Consider the following 20,574-nt stretch of genomic DNA (forward strand, 5'->3'; position numbering starts at 1 on the left):
CTACATTCCTACTGCAACAGGTGACACAGGACTGCCTGCCTGCTAAAACACAGCTTCCTCATACATTGCTCCTCCATCATGTCGAAGTAAGACATCTCGTTGCAAGACACCCACATGCTGTAAGGCTTCCTTTGTCCTTGTGTCCATTGCCCTTTTCTTTGAGCTTCCACAGGTCTGTGCTTCCTACTGTTGCGACTGCTGCTGTTTCTGCTGCTGTGGCAGCCTCAGTGATAATCTCAGCAATATTCCCATCTTTTTAGAGACCCCTTCAGCCAATTGTGACCCATTACAGACCCAATCCACGTCCGGACCAGGGTCAAACAGGGCTGCGTTATCGCTCCAACCCTCTTCTCAATCTTCCTCGCCGCCATGCTCCACCTCACAATCAACAAGCTCCCCGCTGGAGTGGAACTAAACTACAGAACCAGTGGGAAGCTGTTTAACCTATGTCGCCTCCAGGCCAGATCCAAGATTACGCTAACCTCTGTCGTTGAGCTGCAGTATGCGGACGATGCCTGCGTCTGTGCACATTCAGAGGCTGAACTCCAGGATATAGTCAATGTCTTCACTGAGGCATATGAAAGCATGGGCCTTATGTTTAACATTCGTAAGGCAAAGGTCCTCTACCAGCCTGTCCTCGTCACACAGCACTGCCCCCCCAGTCATCAAGATCCACGGTGCGACCCTGGACAACGTGGACCATTTCCCACATCTCGGGATGTTCTTATCAACAAGGGCAGACATTGATGTGGAGATTCAGCATCGCCTCCAGTGCGCCAGCACAGCCTTCGGCCATCTAAGGAAAAGAGTGTTTGAAGACCAGGCCCTCAAATCTACCAGCAAACTCATGGTCTACAGGGCTGTAGTAATACCCACCCTCCTGTATGGATCTGAGGCATGGACGACATATAGAAGGCACCTCAAGTCGCTGGAGATATATCACGAACGATGTCTCCGCAAGATCCTGCAAATCCCCTGGGAGGACAGGCGCACCAACATCAGTGTCCTCGACCAGGCTAACATTCCCAGTATTGAAGCACTGACCACACTTGATCAGCTTCGCTGGGCAGGTCACATAGTTCGCATGCCAGACACGAGACTCTCTAAGCAAATGCTTTATGCGGAGTTCCTTCATGGCAAACAAGCCAAAGGAGGACAGCGGAAATGTTATAAGGACACCCTCAAAGCCTCCCTGGTAAATTGCAACATCACCACTGACACCTGGGAGACCCTGGCCGCAGACTGCCCGAGGTGAAGAAAGTCCATCCGGGAGGGCGTTGAACTCTTCGAATCTCAACGCAAAGAGCATGAAGAGGACAAGCACAGGCAGCAGAAGGAGCGCATGGCAAACCAGCCCCACCGACAGTTTCCCTCGACGAATGTCTGTCCTGCCTGTAACAGGGTCTGTGGCTCTCGTATCGGACTGTTCAGCCATCAAATAACTCACTTTGGGAGTGGAAGCAAGTCCTCCTCGATTCCGAGGGACTGCCTATGATGATGACTGTTGCGACTGCTGCTGTTTCTGCTGCTGTGGCAGCCTCAGTGATAATCTCAGCAATATTCCCAGCTTTTCAGTGACCCCTTCAGCCAATGAAGCAAAACAGTGCAGCTGCAGCCAAATATCAGCTCTCCAATAGCTCTTTTGTATCAGAAACTTCCCTAACGCAGCCAAAGCAGGCAAAACAATGGCACCAAAAATCCCCAGCATCCAAAAACAACAATCCAGAGACTTAACTTAATGGAAGTGGGGACTGGGGAACCCATTAAATATCACTGCTTCTGCCTGCTTCTTATGTGATAGCACATGTTTCTCTGCAAGGTCTGAAGCATGAATGAATCAAAAACTCCCAGGAACCAATTTCTCAAAAGGGACCTAATACAAGTGTAGGACCCCTCTTTAAATATTTAGTAAGACCAGCATTCATTTCAGGTAGCCACCAGGTACACCGAAGCAAAACCTTAATCAATATGATGGCTGCCACTTTTTGTCTACATTTCTTGTGCAGGACTAAAATATTGTTAATTGGAATGCCAAAATTTGTGCACAAAGCAAATGTATTTCTATCCTTTCTTCTACACAGCAGGTTCAAACCTTATAGTATGTTGAAGTCTATGCAACTTGAACAACAACTTGCTTGTTTAATAGGAAAATGTCACAAGGCACTTTACATAGGGCAAAGGAGAAAGAAACGCAGGCGGGGGGGACTGAAAACTTAGTGAAAAAGATGTATTTTGAAGAAGGTTTTAAACGCAGAGAGAGAAGCAGAAAGGGTGGGAGAGTGCCCGAGTCTGGCATGAAATGGCTGAATACTCCACCTCCAATGGTGGCATAAAAAGATGAGAGATGAAGAAAAGGTCAAAGCCAAAGGAAAAAAGGGAGTGAGAGGGGCTTGAGGCCAGCAGAGGTTGCACATATAGCAAGGCAAGGCCATGGTAGAAGTTGAAAATTAGCTTTTGAGCTAAACTAGAGTAAGCAATTGATGAGGAAGGCTGGAAAATGTGACAGAAGTGTTGTCATTCAAGAAAGCTCTGGCCTACTTGCCACTGTTGACAACATCAATATTCATCAGAAGCCTATGCCCAGGCACTAATAGAATATTGTTGCCATTAGATTGCCAGAAAAAATGGCCCCTCAGTTAAATTGCCTACAAACACTTAAAATTCGAGACTCATGCATGAGGAATTGACACTTGGGTGGTGAATTAGAGGATCACTGAGCCCGCGTGTAACCATACATCAACTGGAGTCAGCACCTTTTGGAGATGATTGGAGAAAATTGGAGGGGGTATTCAGCAGACAAGTTGACTAAGTCTTGACTACTGCTCTTTAATTAGTCACTGGCTTAGTGCTTCGCCTCACTTTCCCCATCTTGTGGGAGGGGACTAACTTGTGTTGGTACATTCCCCTAATAGCACACCTGAGATCAGGAATTTGATTGGAAGGTACTATCAGGCAGGGTGGGGGTAGCAGTTTCAATAGTTACTTTAAAAAGAAATTAGATATATACTTGAATAGGAAAAACATGCAGGGCTGTAAGGAAAGAGGAAGGGAGTGGAACTAATTGAATAACTCTTTCATAGAGCCAGCACAGGTGTGATGGGCTGAATGGCCTCCTGTGTGCTGTGAAAAAACATCAGGTTCCACATGTAAGTTGACACATATCTCACCACCACCTTTCTCGCCCCCTCCACTGCCTCCGATTTGTCACACTGCTTGTCTGACATTCAGTATTGGATGAGCAAAAATTTCCTTCAATTAAATTTGGTAAGACCGAAGCCATTGTCTTCGGTCTCCACCACAAACTTTGTTCCCTATCTCTGTAACCTCCTCCAGCCCTACAACATTCCATGATTTCTGCGCTCCTCCAATTCCGTCCTCTTGCGCATCCCCAACTTTCATCGCTCCACCATTGGCGGCCATGCCTTCAGCTGCCTGGACCCTAAACTCTGGAATTCGCTCCCTAGACCTCCCTGCTTCTCTACCTCCTTTAAGACCTTCCTTAAAACCTATCTCTTTGGCCAAGCTTTTGGTCACCTGTCGTAATATCTCCTTAAAATTGTTTGATAACGCTCCTGTGAAGCGCCTTGAGATGTGTTACTACATTAAAGGCACTATATGTAAGTTGTTGATGCTATTAATTCTTATTTGTGCTTTATATACTTTACAATAAATTTCCATCCCAAATCTGCTTTCTTGTATTATTGATGGATAACTCCGGTGTGCACAAATGCTTTGAGTAGTTTTTAAGTGTAACTTATAGATATCAAAAGAACACTTAAAAAATGTTAAATGTCCCTTTTTGGCAATTGCTATCTCCTGTCTCTGACTCTGCCATTTGGGCTGGCGACTGAGTGAAGCAAGTTTAGGATTGGAAAGCTTCTTACATTCAGCAAGTGTCTTCGGGGGGCGCAGTGTAGCAAGAGACGCCGAAATGCAAGCACTGTGAAATATTAATTACACCCGAATTGAGAAACTTGCTACTGCTGCCAAAATACGTAGAACTGGCATGCCTCCGCGCCCGGCGACGTTCACCGCTGTCTCAATCGTCTCGCCGTTTGTTAACTCTCCTCCCCCTGTGGACGAAGTGGTGCGGCCCATGTTCCTTTTGATCAGTCCATGCGAGAAATAATCGCCGCGCAAGCGGACGGAGCAGGCAGAGTGCTGTCGGTTCGCCAGTGTCACCCAGCAGCCGTGTCGCTTTCAAGTTTACCTCTCAGAGAGTAAGGAAAAGTTATTAACAGCAACCACCAGCCTGATGCCGCCAGCCATGATCTGACGATCTCTTCCTGCCTGCTTTCCGAAACCTTTAAGATACATTCCCCCCTCTTTTTTTTCAAAAAAGTTCTGGTTAAAACAAAACAAATCTTCAAGAGTGAGACAAGATCATAATGCAGCCTGTTGCGCTGCTTTTTGGCTTCCTGCTTGCTACTGTGCTACACGACCAAGGTAAGACCTTCCCAGCCCTATCAGTGTTACTTCTCACAGTGTGTGTTTCTGGGGAGGGAGAGAGGGATGCAGCCGTGGAGTTTGCAAAGTGGATGTGCAACAGTCAGTGAGGTCTATGGACGATACAAGGACCGAAGTGATGCCCCGTACTTGCCCGTAGGCATGCGGCGTGTCTGTGTTCTGCATGTGTGTCACTTAACACCTTACTGACTTCCATTCCAACCTTGCAGAGTTATACAGAGAAACTACAGGCACGGGGGGCTAAAGTGAGCTTGTCTTTATCAGCTTAAAGTTGTTTGAAGAACAAAACAAAAGTTTATATACGTTTTGAAACATGTATGCTCGGTTCTTTGTCTCTCCCCTCCCCAAAAAAAGGACCGATCGCTTCGAGTTTTGCACATTAGTTTTTGCGAGAAAGGATGCTGGATTTCGGCAGATGTGTGGAGAAGGGGGTTACACTCGGAGGTTCGCTCTGAGCCATGTACGTTCAGGCGCTCTGCACGAAAGTAGCGAGGCAGAAAAGTTCCTCTCGTGTGCAGGTTTTCAACACCTTGCATGTTGTAACAGCAGCCGCGATCAGGACTGGTATGCGTTCGGAATGAGAGAGCTTGGGTTCAGGCATGGAGGGCAAAGCGCGACACTCACTCCGAACAGGCAAAACAGCTTTTACTTCATAAAACCGGGGTTCAGCGGGGCATTTTACAGAAAGGTCGCCCCCGCGTATATAGCACACGCCTCTACAATAAAACCGTATGGAGATCATCCGCAAAAGATAACATTCACATTTTTGGTGGGATTTAACATGAACTGTGAAGTCCTAACTAGGAAGCAGTTGCGATGCAGGACCATGTACCCAGTTCCAATATTACACTCAAAGTGCTCTGTGTGTCCAGTGCATCTACTTTATTTTAAAACTAGCTTTGCGACGCTACTTAACTTAGACAGAGTTTGACCCGCCACCCCCCGCAGCCGAATAAAAGGCCAGACCCCTTTAAAAGTACAGCATTGTATGTCTTTCCAGTAGCCGAATGTGTTAGGCGGTCAGATTAAAAGGCTAGTTCCATCGCTGCTTGGGGCGTCTCTACATAACTGACAGCTGCTAACCCCGCCGAAACTCTGCATTTCGCAAAATCCAACTGCGTGCCGCTTTATTCTTAAGCCAGTCCGTCAGAATTGTTCTGCTTAGTTGAGTTTAAAATTGTGTGACACTGACAAGCCGCTCGGTTTGAAAGGAGACCCTGTGCGTTCAGTTTACTTTGCCGATCAGGGGCAGAGATAAACTCTCCAGCAGACTGTAGCATTTCTCCTCCCTTTTCTTGCAGCACGATTAAATATGCAGGCGCCAGCTCAGTCTTTATCTGTTGGAAAGACAAAGGATTACAACAGCTTTTAACACCAGCGGAACGAGTGGGGACACTGCTCTATAAATGCATTATCTGGAATACCATCGCACTTCCAGATAGAGCAAGCAAATAACCATGCGGAATGGATTGCGTTTTCCAATTGAACTTCTCTTGATTCCTTTGCTTTGTCTGAGCAGCGCTGGGATGCCGGGGAAACGAGACTCGATCATTTCCGTTGTCGGACTGTAATTACCAGCCTTCTGACTATAATTATCAAAGCACTCCTAACAGATAGAATGCGCTTCTGTCAAACCCATTTCAAAAACGTCCAACAACTAAAGGGGATGTTTAATATAAAATAGCTACACTAACAAAGTTACATTTTAGTTGTTTAAACTTGGAATTACAATAAACAAGAAGCACCAAGTCACTTTGTAACCACGGGGCTATCCAAGGCAGATGTTTATGTTCCGTTTAAAGTCATTTATTTGCCTTTCCCCACCCACGCACCAAAATACAGCTCTCTGAAATTGTTACAACTCTTAAACATTGTTCGTCAGACAGACAAACACGGATTATATTTTATATCGAACAGCAGTTGACCCGCTGCTACTCCGCGATCCTCACTGTCCAGTCAAGTTTCACTCCGATCCATCTTCTGAGCAAAAATGTGGAGTTTGAAGGTTAAAGATCCCAGTCGATTCTGTTCAGAGGACCGTCGGCTTTGCCAAGAAAATGAGCAATTCCTCCTTTTGTTATCGAGGACATTGCAATAGAAGAGTTGTCTCGGGGAGGATAATGGTTTCATTACAAGTCAAGTGTGTTGGCATTCATTTGATCTAACCGGACACACACAGCTATTTGAAAACTTCATTTTAAGAGAGGGTCTGCGCATCACCAATAGGGAGAACGGTAAATTTCCCCACTGACTTGTTTCAATTCCAAATGCCAGATATTATTATAAAAAGCAAAATATGCGGAAGCTGGAGTCTGAAATAAGAATAGAGAATGATTAGATATTAGTCTGAAGAGTTCCCGTATGAGGTGCGTCCACCTGCTGGCTCCATTTGAATATGCGCCACACGTTTTGAGTGCAAATATTTATTTTAAGACCTCCCATTGCCAGAACTGAAAGCCGGGCTGCTGCGATCTTATTTAGTATCGCACCTGTCTTACGTGAGGTTGCCTTTTCCTGCTGTGTTTTGGGAAAAAATTATACCTGGAGGAAGAATTGCTCCATCGCCTGGAACGGAGAAAGATTGATAAAACCAACCAACACTGTTAGCGGTGGGGTTGGGTTTTAAAATAACACTTCTTACCGTTATCGAATCGCAGTATTAACACCACTACAATAAATCATCATCCTGTCATGCCCATTTGCCTAGTGTCATCGATTGCCTTCATATAACTAACTTCTTAGCTTCATGTAGTTCCGGGTCTTAAGATTCATTCTCTATGAATAATACCAATTATTTAATACTGTAAATTGTTTGATTGCTACTTGAATATCATTTACAAAAATAAAATAAACTTGTTCACAGATATGTGTGACTTTAAAGGAAGGTCAGTAAAAAGCGTGAATGAAGCGACAGAGTTCCAACTTTGGCTCCAGTCAAGCTCGGTCTGAGTCAGTCTCTGGCACCACGGTGCCTGTATCTCCCCAGGTTCCATCATGTATATTAATACAGTGTAAAGAATTTCTGTCGTGGAATTCTCCTGCTGCCTTGGTGTAAAGCCTTCAGCTGTTGTATTACAGGAACTCACTTTGAAAACCCCAGTTAGATCAAGGGCAAGAAAAAAGCTTCTTCGGGGTCCTAGCGCCCAGCGAGTTGCAGTAAGCCAGTGCGCTGTACTTTTACACATGCGGGGATATTGGGCTCAATTTTCCACATGGGTGATTTTTGGCGCAGTTGAAGAGGTACGTCCGATTTTTTAGTGGCCCAAATGCGCCAAAAAGAAATTCAAGTTTCGCTGGAATTAACTTTGAATTTGGAGCGGCACAGATTGGCCTTAAGCTTTGTGGGCGGAGCTTAAGTCCTGCGCCAAAAACGGATGTTGCTAGGGTAATGAGGGACACTCAGCAGGGCTGAGGTTGGAAATTGAAACCGATGAAAGGCTGGGCTGGAAACTTAAACCGCTACCATCTGGGGCCGAAAGGACCCCGCACCGGCCCGCCCGTTTACTATCTGACTTATCATGAGCAACCCACAGGATTTGTAACACTTAAACTTCTCTTTCTTTCCCCCGCCCCCTCCTTATTTTCTCTCCTCTTCTGGAGGCTCTGGCTCACTTAGTGTGAATGCACGGACACCATCCATTCTCCAGTGCCTTGACCAGGTGAGATAATTAATCTCAGCCAAAGAGGTGCATGGTCCTTTCGGCCAGGGATGGCAGTGGGCCGGCCCGCACCTATACCAGGCCGAAAGGACCCACCTACCTGCCCTGTCTTCAGCTCTGCTGAACAATGGCGTCTTCTCTCCGCCGATTTTCTCTTCTCTGCGCCGATTTCCTTATGTGTCGGGAAGATTTTTCACAAGGGTGCAGGGAGCCGTTTTAGAAAAAAATCGTACTTCGCCAAACTCGCTGAAATAGCCAGAAGTGGCACGCACGGCAGGTTCCGCCCCCAGTGACGTAAAAAAAAATCGGGAACTCAAAAAATTGGACGTACCTACTTTAGAACGGCACAGAAACTTTGGCCAAACTTGCAGATTATTTTCTGCTCCAAAAAAAAGCTGTATACGCCAAAAGAACAGTGCAGAATGGTGGCCAAAATGTAGCCCATTATTTCCTACCATGTTCATCGTGCAGTGTTGACGCTTTATGTCAAATCGTCCTTGTAGAGACTGTTTATAGAAAAATAAATGCCTAAAATGCAAGGAATTAATTACATCTGAATTATTGTGCAACTATATTAAAACACTGGGCGAAATTGCCCCCTTTTTTAGACATCTGTCAGCACCTCTGGGGGGCACTAACAGGGCGGAAGAGACGATTTGCTGGGGATGCGCTACCGGTTCCCAGGAAATTGCTCGGGAGTTTTTGGAGGTCATCGCCATGTGCGGCTACCCCTTACCGCCCCGTGAGGGAAATTGCCCGCAGGCCGCGAGGCTGGCGGGAGCAGATGTCAACGCCAGCTTCGCGGGTCGTGATGCTAGGCAACATCTGCTCTCGGGGTGCTACTTATAGGGGAGGGCGCCAGAGCCCGAACCGCCATCTTTTTTGGATTGCCGACTCTCAGGTCGGCTCCGGGATGGTGGCCCTAGCATGGTCCAGGCTGCCATCGCGCAGCCCGGCTCCCTGTTTTAGGAGCCAGGCTGCAGGCCTGGTCGCTCGCTGCCCTGGTGGTCTAGTGGAGGCCATACCAGGCCTTGCAGAATGCACCGTGGCCCTCCTCTTAAGTGAAGGGGAGGGGCTTTGAAGCATCAGCGTAGCGCTTGATTCACCGCCCCAGTAGCACCCTGGGGACCGCCCCCAAAGGAAGTGGCAGAAAGTCCCGGCCCCAGCTAGTTACCACCCCAATCGGGACGCAGGGCAATTTCACCCCTTTTAACTATTAAAAGATGTCAATTTCTGTTGTCTTTAAACACAATATGCAAAATATAAAGAAAATACAAGACGAAAATGAGAGTGCGATGATTACAATTTTGGAGTTGAAAGTGGAAGCTAAGATGCAAAAATATTGTTACACCCACTACATGGGGAATCTGCCCAGAAGGGGTTAATTACCAAATCATTCGGAGTCAAGCTTCGAGCTGAGTGTCTGGTATTGGTAACGCTCAAGGACATGCTTTCGGTTCAATATGGATTTGAATGTTCCATTTAGATCCTCATATGGTATCTTTTAGGTATAAAGGTGAGCCTAATTTATGAGATCACAATCTTGGCGGGTAGTAGGGCCCTGCGGAATTCTCTTTTACCTCGGCTCAATTCAGTCACGTTGCACTGGACAACAGGTGGTGGCGTCCCTAAACCGACACGGCCTGCAGTGGAAGTGACTCCAGAACTGTCTTTGTTTTAATTCACCTCTTGTCTAACTTAATTAAATAAATTATAAAAGCACTTTTGGTAATAATGAGTTCATTTATTCTGTCCAAGTGAGTTACAACATATCCCAATCAACAATTATGCAATGACCCTGGATAGGAAACTGAACCATATGGGTCGATGACTTTTTGTATTCAATGAGAAACATTAATATGAGTATATCAAATGATAAATCAGAAAATATAATAGAAATAGATATGGCTACTGATATTTAGAGGTATAGTTGAAATACTATTCAACACAGATAGCTAAATTAATTTTCTGGAGATTGTAAAAAATGGTCCAAATGAACTGTGTATAAATACCGTTCAAAGTGACTGTTAATTTTCAAAGACTATTTTTTGAGGGATGAAATTAAGCAACAACATTTATAATGAGCTAGGCAATCACAGAAGAGATGGCTATGGAGACATTACAATGGGTAGAGAGGGAGAGAAGAAGAATCAGTCAGGGCTTCTACTCCCAGTTGCTATTCAGTGACTCCTGTGACAAGTGTACACAGGTGGAGATGAGACTGAATGAGGATAGAATATGGTTTGCCATGGCTGTGTTGATCTGATGTTTAAATATCCTGCTGACACTGTTCAGGCACCTAAATGGAAATTGGCCATTTGATTGAGGCAGTAACAGGCCAGTGCCATCTGTGGAAATGGATAAGTGAATCACTGCTCTCTGGAGAGGAAGCATAAGGGGGAAAAAATGGAGGACGGAAGAGAAAATTATAACTTAAACATATTTGTACAGTATAGCACTTCCAGTCAGTATATTTTCCCCACCTCACCAAATTAATGCAGCAACAGCTGCTATGGTTTTGTGTCACTGTCTTGAATTAGCTTGGGGGCCTAGCGTAATGCTGTGGTGTCATAACATCATGATTTCTACTAAATTGCATGACTCGATTCTAGCTTTTGTGGCTTGCAATAGTATAACTGTTGGAGACCCTGACGGAATAATTTTTATTTCATTATTAGGGATAGCAGTATCTTTTCAGCATTATAGATTATTTTCCTGAAATATTCCTGGATGGAGTTAAGGAGATGGTTCCCTCGGAATTGTTTCACACATTTTTGTTCAAAACAGGGTGTAAAGATAAACCCAGAAACTTCAGGCCAGTCAATTTAACCTCGGTAGTGTGGAAGCATTTAGAAACAGTAATCAGGGACAAAATTAAGAATCACTTGGATAGGGGCGGATTAATTAAGGAAAGCCAGCATGGATTTGTTAAAGACAAATTGTGTTTAACCAAATTGATCGAGTTTTTGATGAGGTAACAGAGAGGGTTGATGGGGGCAATGCGGTTGACGTAGTGTACATGGATTTCCGAAAGGCATTCAACACAGTGCCACATAATAGGCTTGCAAAAAATTGAAGCCCATGGAATAAAAGGGACAGTGGCAGCATAGATATGGAATTGGCTAAGTGACAGGAAACAGTAGTGGTGAACGGTTGTTTTTCAGACTGGAAGAAGGTATACAGTGGTGTTCCCCAAGGGTTGGTTCTAGGACCACTGCTTGTCTTGATATATATTAATGACTTAGACGTGGGTGGACAGGGCACAATTTCAAACTTTGCAGATGATACAAAACTCGAAAGTATAGTGAACAGTGAGGAGGAGAATGATAGATTTCAGGAAGTCATAGACAGGCTGGTGAACTGGGCGGACACGTGGCAGATGAAATTTAATGCAGACCAGTGTGAAGTGATACATTTTGGTCGAAGGAATGAGGAGAGGACATAAAAACTAAATGGTACAATCTTGAAGGGAGTGCATGAACAGAGAGACCTGAGGGTATGTGTGCACAAATTGTTGAAGGTGGCAGGGCAGGTTAAGAAAGCAGTTCAAAAGGCTTACGGGATCCTGGGCTTCATAAATAGTGGTATAAAGTGAAAAGGTATGAAAATTATGATAAACCTGTATGAAACACTGGTTCGTCCCCAACTGGAGTATTGTGTCAAATTCTGGGCACCATACTTTAGGAAGGATGTGCAGGCTTTAGAAAAGGTGCACAAAAGATTTACGAGAATGATTCCAGGAATGAGCAACTTCAGTGATGTTGATAGTCTGGAGAAGCTAGGGTTGTTCTAGCAGAGAAGATTGAGAGGACATTTGATCGACGAGTTCAAAATCATGAGGGGTCTTGACAGATTATGTAGAGGAAAACTGTTCCCATTGGCAGAAGGGTCGAGAGGACGCAGATTTAAGGTGATTGGCAAAAGAACCATAGGCAGCAAAAGAAAAAACCTTTTTACGCAGCGAGTGGTTAAGGGTGGTGGGTGCAGACTCACTTTTTCTTTCAAAAGTGGGTTGGATAAGTATCTGAAGGAAAAAGATCTGCAGGGCTACAGGGAAAGGTGGGGGAGTTGGACTAGCTGAGAGCTGGCACGGGCTCGATGGGCCGAATGGCCTTCTTTTGTGCTTTAACCATTCTATGATTCTATGTACATCATATATAAAGTTGTTGTAGCTGCATTTTCCTATTTTGGAGACATTTGAGACAAATAAATTATCACATAAGAATATAAGATCCCTGATGACTTAGTAAGCAGACTGGTGTAATTGTGTTGTGCTACAAAGTGTTCAAAGTGCATTCATACTCAGGATTGCACGCATGCTGAACTCCCAGTTTTGGGAGAAACTGAAGGAAACATTAGGAGGTGGGTTAATCAAAGCTGCACTTGTGCATCCCCTGCTGGTTGGATCAAGTGACTGGGCTCTGGAAGTATGCTGACTGGCCGCTCGATTGACTTGGAAAGATCGAGAAGATGAGGAAGAAAAGAACTCCTGTTGGTACCTGGAATTTGGTGCAGAGACTCCAAACACTGCTGTTTCACCTTTGGATTTAGATCCAGTCGAGACAAATGGTGAAAAATTGTTCTATCTAATGGTTATCAATGGTCCAGTGAGAAGTTTTGTTTCGATAGTTGCTCAGGTCCCGAAGGACTTCTATCTGCTGCCCAAAACTGTCATCAGATCTGGCATGGCATTGCTTGTGATAAATCAACAATTTGCCTGTAGAGGTCATAAAGATAAGTCGATTCTGGAACTAAAAAGGATACCCTTATGCAGGAGCAAACTTTTTCTGGTTGCGTTTGAGCTATAATGGGGGTTAATAAAGGTGAGGTAATGCATTATGTATGATGTTGTCATTAGGTGTAAAATATTCCCTACTCTATCATCCTTATCCTTTCAACTTAATGAACATTCAATCCATTAAAATATTTGCAATTTGAACTCACATTGTTTAACTCACATGTAAACATTTCAGCCCTGAAAACCCACATCCCTTTAAGTGCACTTTCACCATTATTTTGGTGGGAGTCTGCCAGAACAGCTGGAAGCTGGACAGGATCTGCTGTATCCTTCCTTGGGGATAGAGATTCTACACAAGGAGATTGATGTAAGGGGGAGTGGATATGTCTCTCTGCCAGTGGTTATGGGGCCTACCTAGGGGTACAAGCCATGATGGTGGCCTGAAATCTTGAAGATTTTGGAGGTCATGTTTTTTTACAAAGGGAACAGTGGGAGATCGCTACAATGTTTTTAGGTGCTCAGGCATCTCACTGGACTCCCAACATTTCCAAATGGCTGGCACCCAGAAATTCCCCTAGTGGCATCAGCATCCACCAATGGCAAAAACTTAGGGAACCTTCCTCTGACCCCAAAAAGCCTGCTGGGTTCAGCGATAGATGTTCCCAGTGGGCGCAATACCAAGGTAATTGCTGGGATCGCTGGTCCGCAAATTTTCCTAGCCTTTGTTTTGAGCATTTAAAATACAGTTGTTTGAGTGTATCCTTTCAGTGACCTCTTACGCTTTAAGGGATTTACTTGACTAATAAAATGGGAAATTGAAATCGCTGGCATGGGAAGAGTTAAGAGTACGAAGCAGGGAAACTATCCATTCAAGTGAAAAGATTGTTTTAGAAAACTGCCTTGATTGATTACAGTCTTAATGAACAAATAGCAGTGTGAGCATTGCTTTAGTTAAAAACCATGGAACAAGTAAATGATCTATTATATACATGCTGCCTTTCATTAGACAGTGCTATTATTACAGGGAGACCACCCAAAATACTGATAATTTGATGGCTTCAGGCAATAATATGTTCATTATTGCCAAAAGCTAGACACTGTGATTAACCTTTCCTGAATGAAAAACATAATTTGTTCTTTGCATTACTTCGAATTCCTTGAAGTTCTCAACACAGGGTTATTAATTTAAGAAGAAGAACGGGGGTGTGCAGTGGGAAAAATAATCTTTGATCCCGTCAGGGATCAAGTTCAACCTGCAGTCTTACACAAGACAAGTTTGCTAAATATCTCAGTAAGTTGTTTGGCAGGGATTCTTGTTTATAGTTGTTCAGCTACGTACGTTGATATATGGAGGATATTAATCTGAAACTTTGAAGAAGCATTTCTATTGACGCATAATATAATTTTTCAGGTGATTTTATACCAGTATTGCTTTTTTTGTTCAAGATGCTTGTGTTGCCTTGTATAGATATGAATCATGTTGATCTGAAAAGTACATTAATAAGGAATGATAGTTGAGTAATGGCTGGCTACAAAAGAAAGTTTTCATTAAATGTATGCACCAAGGGGGCGATTGGGAGATAGCAAAAGAGTTTCCTTATAACTGAAATTGGGCAGACCTTGGAAGAACTTCAGCAGACCAAAAACATGATTTAAAAGTATCTGAGAACTGTCAAAGTCCCTTTTAATTATTTTTATATTTCTCCTCTGGTAGGCATAGTTTGGTTAGTTTTGCAAATGAGAGAAGTTCAATTTATTTGTTGTGGATGTGTCTGCTTTTAGAAACCTTGATGCATTCAGCCCATTAATTGAATAGCAAAGGGATGTGAATGCTTTATTGGATTGCAAGCATTGCACATTGTTGCAGTGAACCAGGAAAATATGCAGTTGGCAAGCCATTTCCGAAGTACTGTTATGAAGTGAGAATGTACAGTATTTGAGATCTTCCATTCAGCTGCCCATGCCACCTTCCCTGCTTCCCTTTGCCCTCCAAGCCAATTTTCGTCCAATTTTGCCCTAGTCCTGAACTTGTGTCTTTAGCTTCACATTTCAACAGTGACTACACTCCATAAGTACTTCATTAGCTGTAAAGCGCTTTGAGACGTCTGGTGTCGTGAAAGGCGCTATATAAATGCAAGTCTTTCTTTCTCAGGAATCACTTTGTCCATGAGGCCCACCTCCTGCTACCTTGATTCCATTCCCACTAAATTACTGACCACCCAACTTCCTTTCTTGTCCCCATGCTAACTAATGTTGTAAATGGCTCCCTCTCCTCCATTTCAAAACCACTGTCATTCCCCTCCTTCTAAAATAGCTACCCTTGACCCCTCTGTCCTTACAAACTACCGCCGCATCTCCAACCTCCCTTTCCTCTCCAAATCTCTCGAATGTGTTGTCAGCTCCCATACTTGTGACCATCTTTCCCACAATTCCAGGTTTGAATTTTTTCAATCAGTTTTTCATCCGACTCTAGCACTGAAACTGCTCTAATCAAAGTCACAAATTACATTCTTTGTGACTGTGGTGCACTATCCCTCTCGTCTTTCTCAGCCTCTCTGCAGCCTTTGACTTGGTCGACCACACCCTCCTCCAATGCCTCACCTCCATTGTCTGCGAGTGGTACCGCACCACTTGGTTTCTTTCTTACCATTGATGGCCATTCCTCAGCCCTCTAGCCACTAAGCTCAGAATTCCCTCCCGAAGCCTCCCCCTCTCTCCATTTTTCTCTCCTCCTTTAAGACTCCTTATACACACTGGCATAGACCTTTTGGGCTGAATGGCCTGTTTCTGTGCTGTAATTTCTGTGTAACACTACATGTGATATATTCACAGAGCACAGCACACACAGCTTTCTATAATGGCAGACAGCATCTCAGAAGTTCCGGAAGCTTCTGGTCAGCTGACTCATTTATTCACCTTTAGTTGCAGTAACACAATACGTCCATATCCACAGTGTAGAGCTACAACATTACAAGCTTACAGACATTACACTATACTTCTAAGCGTACCTCTCCTTTGACTTGGTGTCAATTTTTGTCATTATATTCAGATGTTTTTCTACATTAAAGGTGCTTTATAAATGCAAGTTGTGTACTGTATCTCATTATTAAGGACAGTGCATAGCTGCAGCTTTAAATCACAGTAAGAGCTTAACTTGGCAGAGTGAATGGGAGTTGCTGCTCTTTGTTTACTGAATATATTTGTCATATCACAAAGTAATTAATCACACCACTTATTGCAAGCACTGACACATACTGAATGCAACTAAGTTGCTTAAGGCTGAACTGAAAAAAAACTAAATGTTTCCAAAGTGTTTTCTCAAGTGCAAAAGGCCTAAAGAAAGAACGTTATTTATTTGTTTGCCAATGCTATAATGTGGCACTGTAAAGTAAATAAAACATGTCATCTGTAAAATGACTGGAACTGAAGTTAACCTGAGTGAAGAGCTTATTTTTGTTTGGGAGAAACTTTATCTGAGCGGTAATAATTATACATAAATTATGGCAAGCATAATACAAATTATACTTCTGATTGATAGTGATTTCTAGTTTTTGGATGATACATTTTTCTAACAGACTTTAATGTATGGTAAGACACATTTTTGTTTCAGGAAAATGCTTAGACATCCAAGTATCCTATTAAATAGGGTGTCGATTGTATGAATACAAATCTATAATGTGAGGAATACAGGCATGTAGCAGAAAGGTTATACTTGTTACATTTTGGAAGGTTAGAGATTTAATTTATGTTTTCACTAATCCTTTAATATTCTGAATGAGAAGAAACATGGGGGAGAAATAAGTGGGGCGATAACTTTTGAAAGCTGGGAAACTTAGTGCCAGGCGCTAATCTCCCCAGCTTTCAAAAAATTGGCTTTAGTGCTCGAGGAAGGAAGTGAACGCCCAACTTCCTTCTTGGAGCGCTAAAGGACGCAGGCGGGTGGAAATCTTAACAGCGCTACCGTGTTCAAAGGACCCTTCCCTCCCTTAAAGGGAAGGGCCATCGCTGCAGTCTCTGCAATTTAAAAGTCACCTACCTGGACCATCAAGGGAGCGGCAAACTCGTGCGATTAGCCCGGCACTCAAGCAAGCACTATGAGAAAATTAGTTTTACAAACAAAAACGTCAAATACTTAACAGTATATACACTTGCAGGGGGCGAAAGTGAATTTTGGGTCTCGGACGCTAATGAGGCGATGCGCACACTGATGACGTCACGATTTCCGGGCGCAGGAGATCCGGGCGCAATGCCGTAGTGCCGCCGCTAAACTCCCGCCCGATATGGCGAGAGTCAATCGCAGCACAAAGGCATTTGCGCCAATGGGAGGCACAAATGCACCCAATTTCTCTGCCATAAAGTTAGAAAGGCTTGAATTAAATGGTGCTAGCTGTGGCTCAGTAGTAGCATGCTAGCCTCTGAGTTAGAAGGCTGTGGGTTAAAGCCCCATCAGGACTTGAGCAGAAAATCTATGCTAACCTAGAGAGTGCAGGAACAAAGAAGGGTGTGCAGGAACAGAGAGACCTGAGGGTGGCAGGATAAGTTGTTTAAAAAAAGCATGTGGGATCAGAACTGCTGACAACTAACTTGTACAGCATCATTGGCTGAGGGAAGACTTAATTGAGTTGTATAAAATTATGAAGGGCCTAGATAGAGTAGATAGGAAGGACCTATTTCCCCTAGCAGAGAGGTTAAAAACTAGGGGGCAAAATAACGGGTAGAAGGAGTTGAGGAGAACTTTTTTCACCCAGAGGGTGGTGGGGGTCTGGAACTCACTGTCTGAAAGGGTGGTAGAGGCAGAAAAATTGCATTTAAACAGTTCTTGAAGTGCCATAACCTACAGGGCTACGGACCAAGAGCTGAAAAGTGGTATTAGGCTGAATAGCTCTTTTAATAGCCATCATAGACATGATTGGATGAATGGCTGCCTTTTGTGCTGTAAATTTCTATGATTCTACAAAAAGCAAAGAAGTTATGTTAAATCTTTCTACAACACTGGTTAGGCCTCAGCTGAAGTATTGTGTTCATTCTGGGCAGCACACTTTAGGAAGGAAGTGAAGTCCTTGGAGAGGGTGCGGAAGAGATTTACTAGAATGGTGCCAGGGATGAGGGACATCAATTATGTGGAGAGACTGAGGAAGCTGGGCTTGTTCTCCTTAGAGCAGAGATGGTTAAATGGAGATTTGATAGAGGTGTTCAAGATCATGAATGGTTTTGATATAATAAATAAGGAGAAGGGTGAAAGAGTGGTGGAAGCAGATTCAGTAATAACATTCAAAAAAGAATTGGATAAATACTTGAAGGAGAAACATTTTAAAGGGCTATGGGGAAAGAGCAGGGGAGTGGGATTAATTGGAAAGCTCTACCAAAGAGCCAGCACAGGCATGATCGGCCAAATAGCCTCCTTCTCTGCTGTATCATTCTATGATTTTATGAACACTCTAGTCCAGTGTTTTGGATGAGACATTAAACTGGCCTCTTATGTGAATGTAAAAGATCCCACGGCACTATTTCAAAGAAGAGCAAGGGAGTTCTCCCCTGTGCCCTGGCCAATATTTATCCTTTAACCAACATCACTAATAAAAAAAACAGATTCTCTGGTCATTATCACATTGCTGTTTGTGGGAGCTTGCTGTGCACAATTTGGCTGCCGCATTTCCTACATTACAACAGTGACCACACTTCAAAAGTACTTCTTTGGCTGTGAAGCACCTTGGAACATACTGCGGTCATGGAAGGTGCTATATAAATGCAAGTTCATTCTTTACTGCAATAGATTATGTTTGGGATGAGAGTTGAATTCATTATTTCACACAGACTCAAAAGTCAGCACCTCAGTTTATTTCAAGCTGTGTTGAACTTTTCCTTCTTTACATAATAGTGTAAAATTCTATTATGAAATAACTTTCCCTTCTTTACATAAAAGTTAAACAGACATGGTTTAATCTTATTCCTTGTTTGCATATTATCTTAAACCTAACATTTGAAGAATCTTTGCGCACAGAGGTAGTTTAAATGAAGGGGCCAGATTTTGCTGTAGCAGGGCATCTAACAGTGTCTGCTGTTAGTTAGACTTGCCCTTGCATGTTGAGGATTTTATATTTTTGCATGGCAAGTTGCTGAAAGTGCAAGCTGATAACATCACAACGAGGAAAACGGCTTGTGGGACCCGAGTGAACAGGGCAAGCAACTGATTAACTAATCAGATTGTACGATTGTGAAATTAACAGCGCAAGGATTGAGAAGAAAGTGTAAATTAGAGTGGGAGAATTCAATATCCAATCAGGTGCAGAAAGAGAAATAAAAAGTGGGAATGAAAGATTGAGAGAAACAAAAGAAACAGAAAGGAAAAGTTAACAAATATTTAATATTTTACATTTTTAAAATGTCCAACAATTAAAAGCTGAAGGAATGAGACTCCTCACTTTTAACAGTTCTTTTTCAATGCCAGAGAGTTGTTTGGCAGTAATTAATACTTAGCATGTCGTTAAAAGGGTACTTAGACTGGAAAGGATAAGATGTAACTTTCAGTGGTGAGTTTCGTTCATATCTACCGCACAAACACAGCAACTTCACCCATTCGATGCATTTCAATGGTGAGCCAGACAACGGGATGCCTTTTCTGCAAAGCTAATGAATGGTAGAGCGGCACAACTTGGACAGCAACTTTTGGATCTTTGAATTTACCCATGCATCTGCCCCTTACCTGAAGCTGCTGTACCATTTGTGCATAAATAACAGGGAGCATCATTAACCTCACTGTAATTCTACAGGAATATCTGGGCCAAGGAATATTTGGATTTAAGTCACAGTGTATCCTGCTTGGGTGCTCAATTTCTTTTATAGAAGCTAGTCATTTTTTATTTTAAGCTCCGATAATTTAGCAAGGGAGATGAAAAAGTAGACTTCAGGAGAATTATATCTTTCAGAGATAGTGACCTATTAAATCCTGTTTACAGTAGGGACCTTCATAAATTAAGGATCATAGGGCCCGAACTTGATGGTCTTATCGCCGACTGCCGGCGAGTTTTTTCGGCAGTCTCCCCACAGTGACGGGTTCCTCTCGGTCGACCACCGGCAGGAGGGGATTACGGCTGGGAACCGCCCGCTGACGGCCACGAGCACGCAAGTCGCGTAAGTGACCTCCCGCCCGCTGAGCTGGCAGATTCCTCTGGGCGGGAGTCGGCAGCAGCAGGGGGAAGGACTGCTGCATGAAGGCAGTTCTAACCCCGACGGTTAGTGAACTTCCTTTCTTTATTTATTTTTCAGCAATTTATATGGATGGGGTCCCCTGAAGAGTTTCCATTGTTTTTATTTTTAACATTTAAAATTTTTTTATCAGTTCCCCCTCCCTGGGCCCGACTCAATCCTCAGTGGCATTTTGGCGAGGATCGCATTTGCTGCCAAGATTGGGAGCTCCCGCCCGCTGCCGCCCAGATTCACGGCGTAAGTCAGTTTTTTGCCACTGGGTGGTACTGGCTTTTATTTTGAGGAATCTCGCTGGCAAAGTACCGCCAGGTCTCTCGATGGTCCTTTGGGCGGGCCTTGGCTTTGACCAAGTTCAGGCCCTAAGGACCTGAAAAATAATTTAATAGAGGGGTATGAGATGTAATGTGGGATATCATGTTTCCTAGATATTGGGATCAGCCAGATGGTATTTTCTGCTTTCATACATTCCTATGTTCCCGTGTACAGTTTGAACAAAATCAGTTC

At 43.6% G+C, this 20,574-nt stretch overlaps 1 protein-coding gene across 2 annotated transcripts in view; it reads left to right on the top strand.

The window, feature by feature from the left end:
* The first annotated feature begins 4,119 nt into the window (after window positions 1–4,119).
* The window catches only part of lrp4 (low density lipoprotein receptor-related protein 4), a 451,660-nt gene continuing 435,205 nt past the window's right edge, over window positions 4,120–20,574 (top strand). For both annotated transcript variants that reach the window (XM_070899678.1, XM_070899679.1), the window contains exon 1: window positions 4,120–4,446. In XM_070899678.1, the coding sequence (XP_070755779.1) occupies window positions 4,389–4,446 (58 nt within the window). In that variant the 5' untranslated portion in view covers window positions 4,120–4,388. The remainder of the gene's footprint in view (window positions 4,447–20,574) is intronic.

The sequence above is a fragment of the Pristiophorus japonicus genome, chromosome 14, assembly GCF_044704955.1.
Source record: "Pristiophorus japonicus isolate sPriJap1 chromosome 14, sPriJap1.hap1, whole genome shotgun sequence".
Taxonomy (NCBI): domain Eukaryota; kingdom Metazoa; phylum Chordata; class Chondrichthyes; family Pristiophoridae; genus Pristiophorus; species Pristiophorus japonicus.